Source organism: Hetaerina americana, unplaced genomic scaffold (genome assembly GCF_022747635.1).
Source record: "Hetaerina americana unplaced genomic scaffold, ioHetAmer1.1.p SCAF_10, whole genome shotgun sequence".
NCBI classification, from domain to species: domain Eukaryota; kingdom Metazoa; phylum Arthropoda; class Insecta; order Odonata; family Calopterygidae; genus Hetaerina; species Hetaerina americana.
The window spans coordinates 20,401,402-20,410,193 of record NW_027286070.1 but is presented as its reverse complement, the minus strand read 5'-3'; the positions used below and the strand labels follow the sequence as shown (position 1 = coordinate 20,410,193).

General features: G+C 42.1%; 1 protein-coding gene across 1 annotated transcript; it reads right to left on the bottom strand.

The window, feature by feature from the left end:
• Positions 1-6,050: 6,050 nt before the first annotated feature.
• LOC139700281 (neurofilament medium polypeptide-like) lies at positions 6,051-7,625 on the bottom strand. The gene has a single exon (XM_071598916.1). It carries the CDS (start codon positions 7,623-7,625, stop codon positions 6,051-6,053), a length of 1,575 nt encoding a protein of 524 aa, XP_071455017.1.
• Positions 7,626-8,792: the final 1,167 nt, after the last annotated feature.

Below are 8,792 nucleotides of genomic sequence, written 5' to 3'. Positions count from 1 at the left end.
GTTGCATTTAAAAATTTCTGTAAAAATTACTATTTGGTCTTTCAGCCATAATTTATTCGACATCTAGTTTCAATAGGTCACGTTATCCCGTTTTAAAGACGTAAAGTGTCCTACCTCGAATCGATCCCCACAGTTTGGGACATAATTAAGTTTTATAGGTGTAAAATCAAGCATCAAAACATTTTTTCCAATGCTAAAATTTTATTCAGGTGGCTATGTGACATTTCCCGCCTATCTTCCTAATTTTTAACTTTGATGCCACCTGAAATTGTCTGTCAGTTGAATTAGGGACTCACAGTTTCCTAAAAGACAAGATAAAGAAATGGGAACGAGCGGGAAATATTTGTTATTTATTAACCATTTTGGGTATCTTAATTAAATTTTTTGTTTTTCTATTTCGTTTAAAATATTTTACATATTCCTTGATCGATTTTCTCCACGTGTGAGCTTAAGTATTTTGAACAAAATTTTAATTATTTACCTAAATTATATCCTGTCATTAAATCTTAATTCCTTTTCTTTTGACCTCCCTTGACATCGACACATGTGATACTATTACTTGTATACAACTACTGTGTATAATTTTATGGTTCCATGGGCTCCAATGCTTTCCTACACAATTTTTCGTTCATAATGTTTCCGCTGATAACCAGCATAGGGTTATCAACTCAAATAGGAACTAAATTTTCGCTTAGGTGGGTTTGCTAAAATTAAAATTGTCATAGTAATGAAGCGATATTAACTAAGACATCAACTATTTTTCATTAGGTAATAAAATTATGAATACGCATTTATATTGGAAAAAATGTTTTATTACCAGAGACTTTCCTGAGGAAACAATTGTTAATGAAATTAATATGCAATTTAACGTCATTACCGGTAGTAAAATATTCTAGTAAAAATATGTTGGCTATATACCCGCGGGTTAAATACCATATCATCGATAATGGGTACAAGATGGCTGCTTTTTAAGTTTTAGGCTGCATTGGAATTTACTAATTAATAATTATTGGCTATTCATTTATTTTTAAAGCAATGAAACACATGGTCATTTTTTCCCGATCATCAATATTAAAGTTTGACCGTTAATTTTTTTTTGTTTTCTGTTACATGTTCTGATATAAATAATAAATGAAACATCTCAATTCCAGCACATTTACAAAATTTTCGACCATTATATAAATAGAGACGGAGGCAGCTACCCTTAGCTTCTGCGGATTCGATTTCAACGTAATATCCTCTTTGCTAACGCTAACGCTCATCGTGCACTCGTAATGTCAATTACCTCCAATCTGTGTTGCTGTTGATGATAAAACCAATATAAGGCCAGGAGAAAAGAATTGTACAAAAACAAATATAAAATATTTAATGGTTTGGAATCAGAGGCTGATCCTGGTAGAAAAGAGGATTTTGTATTAGGAAAGAGAATGACGTGCTTCACTGCGACGGAGGGAGTTATTTTGAATCTAATTATATCCTGATCCCGTCAGCTCAAGTCAAGGCTCAGCTCGAGGGCGTATCTATTTGCATAATGCTCGATCCCCGATTCTAATAATATGCATAAAAGATAAAATATTAATCAACAAATCAATTTTGAGAATTATTACAGCTATTTTTTCAATACAAAAAAATTAAGTAAATTGGCACTTTCGTGTTTTAAACTTATGGATGGCTACTGCAAGGAGGATTACTCGCACTAAACAATATTTGTTGCGATTTCATCAAAATTTAAAATATCCACAAAAAGAAAGGTGACAAGCATAATTGGAGTATTAATGAGTATATTGTGGTTAAGAGATACTGAAACTGTCATCAAAAAATATAGTTTGATATTTCGTATGCATCAAAAGTACTACAAAGCTTTACGATATTTTACCAGATGTCAGCAGTCTCTTAGCATTGAAGCTGAGGGTTAGTGCACGAAAATATTGACAAGTATTTGCTTACATTATTAATACGACAAGGATCCCAACATTCAGTTTTCGCAAACACAAGACCAATGAATATTAATTGACATAATATATCTTCTACTGCCAATTAGCCTGTAGTAAATAGTCTAGCCAGTTTTTTAGCATTAGCCAAAACGTATGTTAACTGGAGCGATGTCCTTGCTTTGTTTGTATTTAGCATAGTTAGGAATTAAATGGAAAACGCTAAAATTATGAATAAGGAAATTGCTGAAAAAATATGAAATTATTATAATTTCACCTGTGCATTATTAAGGCGAAATATTCTGTGGTTGTTGATTTAAACATATATCGCTTAAGATGTCAATGTAAAACAGTCAAACCGTATATTCTGTCGAGGTTTTATTGCTTTCGTGAATCTCGGACACATGGATAGATACTTTTTAGCATTCAAATATTCGCACGCATACTGCTAGCCTGAGCAATTTTATAATAACCCCGGAAGTAAAATATACTTGATAAGAACTTATCGTAGGTCCCAGCGTGATAAAACATACTTCACCTCACGCCGTATCTTCCAGCAATAAATAGCAGATATCCATTTCCAGATATCCAATTTCATACTATATTCTCGCCTATGCACCACACGGAGGGGCGTGGTAGTCCAGTTGTTAGACACTGTTACAATGACCGTAGGAACTGGGTTCGATCCCGTATGTAGCCATCTGGGTAATCTCAGTTTCAAACGAGTGGTGTGATTTTTTCGGGTGCCAGATCTTCCTCGAAAAAAGCAGACGATACAGGGGAAAGGTCTGGCCACCCCCTCTCCCAAATCACTGATGCACAGTTGGCCTTAGTAATGTGTGAGCTCTATCGTTTTCTATCAAACCAACCTTCGAGTTGATGCCTGTGGTTTGGTTTACGTACCACAACGCACTATCGTCCGCACGATTTTGGATGGCATTACATTCCCCATATGGAGCAGTATAGTTTTTCTCAAATCAGAGAGAAAAATATTGGCTTTCGATTGAGAATCCTGAGAGAGTTTCTATTGGACACAACCTTCGATTCATGTATAAAACTCTTAATTATCGAATAAATCACGCGAAACATTCACCTCATCACAGTATTCATGCAAAACTTTACATTAATGCACTTGCGCATTTGCCCACGCAACTAATATTTACTCTTTATTTTTCCTTCGGTAACTCCACTCATTTTCATTTAAGATAAAATCAATTTTCCTTATACTTCCAATAATAGGGATCAAATTTTTTTTAAGGCACGAAAAATGACCGGGAGCGCCGAGCATCGAGAACATGTCCTTAGCATGAGATAAAGTGACTGTTAGGAATGAGGTCAGTCGCGGGATTTCCATGAATAATCCGAATCGATACTAGCGGCTAGCGGCTTAACTTTTTAAATTGTTCCTCCGTATCGATATCAACGGATTCACGATAATAAACATAATGCCTCTCAGGAAGAACAGAAAATAACTTTCCATGGCGTTTACGGCACGCTTTATCCTTCCTTCCCCTATATAACGTTTGTGATGCAGATAACTTGTAGAGCATTCGTTAAATACGATCTTATTTTTCTATAACATCCACATTATAGTTTCTCAGTTTTTATATTTATTTATTTCCTAAGACCTATGATTGGTCATTGATATTACCTATGATTGGTCAGCTACAAGTGATTTATCTATGGTCTAATAAGCTACAATACTAGGATGTATGTAACCAAACGATTTTGAGCATTAAAATATAATTTTGTTTCTCTCTACTAATGCGCTCTAATTTTCTACACACAATAAATAAATGCAAATTTTCTGATGGATTTTTACATAAAAATAATATCCTCGGTTGCAATTTAATTTAAAATACAATTATTTGACGAGTTTGTACATATTACATATATAACATGATTTACCAATTATTTTTATTTGAAAAATAAATAGAAATTTGGTTCAAAGGATCCAAGTTCAATAGAATCACTAACAATCTCTGAGATTAATAATGGATCACAAACCTGATAAAAACTTACGAGTTATAAAATTTTATGCACCACTTAGGAAAGAAAAATTAGTTTTGGAATTTATCATCTCAGCATAAATTTCGTCAGAATGCCAAGTCACCTCATTTGCCAAACTTATACATTCACGTACACTTAAGTTTTCGACAGTTACTATAAAAATAAATACTGATCAGATATTTTTAAAAATAAATATTTTAGTCACAGCGTCTTGTGTTTTCAAATCTTGTTGTAGTGTGAATCTAAAATTTATATTCAGTATTGATCTAACATATCTATAATGCGGATAATAGGGTTTCTAGGGATTTCCAATGATGTTTCACCAATTTCCAATGATGTCTAATCATGGCAAATCAGATAAAATGGCACATATTAAACCATGCAGAATATACCCCTACTTTGTCTCTCTCAGAAAACTAGTAAGCGGCCCAGGAAAATTCAGTATAGTTGCTACTAACCTCTCTATATCCAATGTACATTATGCACATAAATAAAAAAATGAAAGTAAATACATGTACACATAATTAAATGGGTTCCCAGATAATGGTATACTAGCGTTGCTAAATTAAGGAAATGCGAAGCCATTCCTTAAAAACTGGATTGTATTGAAGAGAAGCTGGAGTAATACTTCTACCACTACATTTAAAACTAATGAAATCGCCGCAAAAATTACTCGTGGAAAAAATCAATCCCTCTAAATGTTTATCTCCGCCATATTTTGAAATAAAAAATAATAATAAACTTTATCAAGGTCCGAGTATGATATGAAAAAACCTTAAGAACGAGAAAGAAACTCAGCGTCAACTTTCGCTCGCTGACTTCTCGAATTTCCGCTTTTCTTTTTATAATCGCCAAAAAAAACTCCATGAACGTGAAACAAATAGCCCTCAGGCAACTTTAGGGCGAAATGATATGACGTAAGATAAACATCTCCCACACAACAAGAGAACGGGGTATCAATTTAGTCAATATTTACGTTAAGGACGTCAGATGGAAATGGTTGCTAGCGAAAAGTTGAAACGGTGGCTTTCTGAAAACATATACCTTCAGTCGCTTTATAATACATTTAAAATCACTGTATCTAATCTATGCGATAGTGCTTGATTCATTATGGTCTTCGTGTCTTTCAGTTTCAGCGTAGTTCAGACTAACTGGTTGTACAACGGACTGGTTACCGTAGGCGTAAATTGTTCAAAGCTACAAAATAAAGGACGTCGATGGTGCACAAAAAATAAGAACATAACCGATAGAAAAATGGATGCTTAAAAAATACATTATTAAAACAAAATGAATCAGTTGGAATGACTAATATGCGTGTGGTCATCTGCTACTCGTATTATCGATTTACAACACTGACAGTCCCGAGGGAATATTAAGCACACGTTCATTCACACACAAGCTAGCTAGTCGAGTGGCGCTTTCCCAAGCGGCTGCGCATTGCCATCCACAGCAGCAAACTAGCAAATTTAAAAATGCCTACTGCGCAAGAGCCGCGAGGCATCATATCGCAAAGCCAAATTCCAAAAGTTCTGTGCATATTTGAAGAGCATATAATTATGATCAAACCAACCGCCAAAAACTGTTAGAATTTTAATTTTTAAGCATAATCTAATTGCTGAACGTAGAATAAAATATTGGACCAGAAATATTTTATTAAAAATTCAAATTATTTCAACCAAGGAAGAAAGGTACAAAATTTTTGTTGAAATTCCTACATTTGTTATCTAAAACTTTGTCTTACGACAAAATGGGTATGCCAAGTGGGAATTCAGACACAAATTAATTATCCTCTAAATGGTCACTGGCTTTTAAGAAAATTGTTCGATAGTTAGTTCCGAACTTATTTCGCATTCAAATTGCAGAAAAATGAGAAGTAGAGAAAATAGCCACATTACAAAATATATCCCCTCCTTCTTTTGCCAAAAAAAATATTACTCTTTTCTCTGTTTAACATATGAGCAATTAATATCTCGAAATAGTGTAGAACGAGTGCTATTTTATACATATAAGATTCACGAATATGAAATAAATTATTTTAAAAAATTAACCGACATGTTTATTTTTTGCGCGCCAACAACTCAACAACAAATTCCCTAAGAAATAACTCCATCAGTATGTCTTAGCAAGCATTAAAAACGCGGAGAGTATAAACCAAGGGTACGCGGAACATTCACCAACTATTACTTCTCCCACCTTATTCCGTATGTCCACAAGTATCTGTTTGTCGACGATGCCGAGGTCCTCCCAGCTGTGCACCCGACTCGACGACATGGGCAATACAATGGGCAACTCCTGCTTCATTTCCGGCACCGCCGCATTCTGCGCCCCCTCGCCTCCGCCGACCACCTTCACCACAAGCTCCACCTCTGTCCCTTCCGCCTCCAACTTCACCTGCGCCGAGTCCTCGGTGGTCACCTCGACCCTCGTCCCCTCCCTCTCCACTTCCACCACTGAGCCTACTGTGGCAACCTCCTCGGCCACCTCCGCCTCATCCTCTGCCGCTGGAGGTTCTGGAGCAGATGGAGGCGGGGGAGCAGGGTTCCCATGCTTCGACTTCCCCTGTTCCCCCCCACCGTCGCCTCCGGTCTTTTGCTGGCGCTTCGAGGGATCCACCCTAACAGGTATATGGCTGACGAATGGCCCGCTTCCCGTTTGCTTCATCGATTGGTTCTCGGTGGCCTTGGACTGTTTCTGGTTAGGAGATGCCTCCTGATCCTCGGAGGAATTAGTCATGGACTCGTCCTCCTTCTTCTTGGGCACGTCCGGAGTCTCCGCGGAACTGTCCGGCGTCTGCAGAACCATCTCCCCGCCAAATCTCACCCTTCTACCGGCACTGGCCCTCCCAACTTCCCTTATTTTCCCCATTCCTTCCTCCTCGGAGGAATCTAGCACCCTTATGGCGACGTCTGGGTCAAATTCTTCATCCACCAGCGCTCGCCTGCCTCCCCCTCCCCTGCAGCGTCCGTGGATCCTTCCAGGATCCCCATCTTTGGAGGCTACGTCGGCTTCCTCGAGGATGGTCATCGTGATGGCGGTGGCCTCGCTGAACTGTATCTCCGTCTCCAGGAGGACCCTCCCGGCGACCGCAGGGGCGTGCTGCGGGGGAGGCGAGGTGGTTCCCGCCTCGTTCCCTTCCTCACCCCTACCCCCGCTGCCCTCCACGCCCGAGTCCTCGTCGTCCTCCAGCTCACCACCCTCTTCGTCGGTCACGTTCCCTGCTTCACCCTTACCGACGTTCTCCACAGAAGCCTTATCGTTCTCGCTGGTAGAGGGATCGTCTTCCTCCCTCTCCGGGACCTTTAGAAGGGCCTCCGCCTTGCTGGCATCGGCCCCCTTCTCAGACACGCTATGCTCCTCAGTCCTCGTCTCTGCACTTGCCGGGCGGGAACCATTGGCCGAGTCTATCTCCTCCTCCTCGGCCACCGCCTCCACTTTTACGGCACTGGCGGAACCCTTGTTGGACTGCTTCCCGGATTTGACGACGGCGGGGCCCGAGGCCGCAGTCGGCTGAGTCTTTCCTTCCTTCGACGGCTTTCCCTGACCGCTAGCGTTGTTGGTAACACCGGGCTCGATTTTCACCCTCTTGGTGTCCTGTCCCTCAACCTCCTTCAGTATCCCATTGGCCAGCATCTCCTTCACCCTTGCCCTCGTCTCGGCACTCGAGTCTTCATTGTCAGTCCTCATGTCGTGGGCTCTGAACAGGGCCCTGAAGTCCCTCCTGTACTTCGGGGGGAACCCAACGAGGAAACGGTCAAATTGTCCCTCTCCGACCAGCGAACGGATCTTTGACAGCGTGTCCAAGGCCTCCTCGTGGAACGCCGAATGGATGACCTTCCTCGCCAGGGCCGATACCAGTCGACTCATCCCTTGGTGGGGAAGACGGGGCGACAACAGCGCCGGGATTCCCAATATGACCCCCATTGCCACATCGGAATCCGTCCCATCCAATCCGTGGAGCACCAGTGCGTCGACGACGAGATCCGGGTCCTCGGAGGCCACCAGGAGGGCCCTGAGTGCATCCAGCGCGGCCCGCCTCACGGCAGCCGAGGGGTGACCCAAACAGTTGACAGTCGCGGGGAGCAAGAGCGGGGAGCCCAATGCGGCGGATACGTCCGCGGCAGGCAAGATGGGCGCTATGTCCGCCAGGACCCTCAGGGCGTGCTGCCTCACCTCCCATTCTGGGTATCCCATCCTCGAGGACAGCTCCCTGAAGAGGGCATTCCTGTCCAGGCCACCGGGTAACCTCCTCATCTTCAACACCTGCTCCCATAGTGAAGTAAGTTCTATCGGTCTCCCGTCGCCGAAGTTGTCGAATCGGTAGGGTTCGTTGGCGAAGCACGTCCTCACCTCGAAAGCGGGGGACTTCTTCACGTCAGAGGAACGCGAGTAAGCCCTCGGTCCCTCAGCCATGTCCCTCGGTAGGGAGCCGCTCCGGCTCCCCTTTTTACTGGTTCAACCTCGCGGCGAGTTGAGCGTGGCCTCACACGCGACGGTCGCCTGTTTCTCCGAACGGCGTGCCTCTCTATCTCTCCCTCTCTGTTCCCCGTCCCTCCACAACACAACAAAGCGGGCGTCTGAGCTATGGAGCGCCAGAATGAACCGACTTCCAAGGGTTATGGGGTGGAGGGTCGGAGGAGGTGTTTTAGGGGGTAGGGAGAGAGAGAGACAGAGGGAGAAAGAAAAGGAGGAAGGGGTAGTGTTGTGGAGTGCACGTGGGTAGGTCTCCTTCGACCAATCCGAGTGCCGCATCGACCGTCGGGACTCGGACCGGCACGTAGGTAGGTAGCATTGGGTCATTGAGGGTGGTTGGGGTGGGGAGCGTGCGAAGGTAAGATTCCCATTCTACATTTC

Excerpts from the sequence above, each read along its gene's own strand:
- LOC139700281 (XM_071598916.1), bottom strand. The coding sequence starts at position 7,625 with ATGAGGACTGACAATGAAGACTCGAGTGCCGAGACGAGGGCAAGGGTG.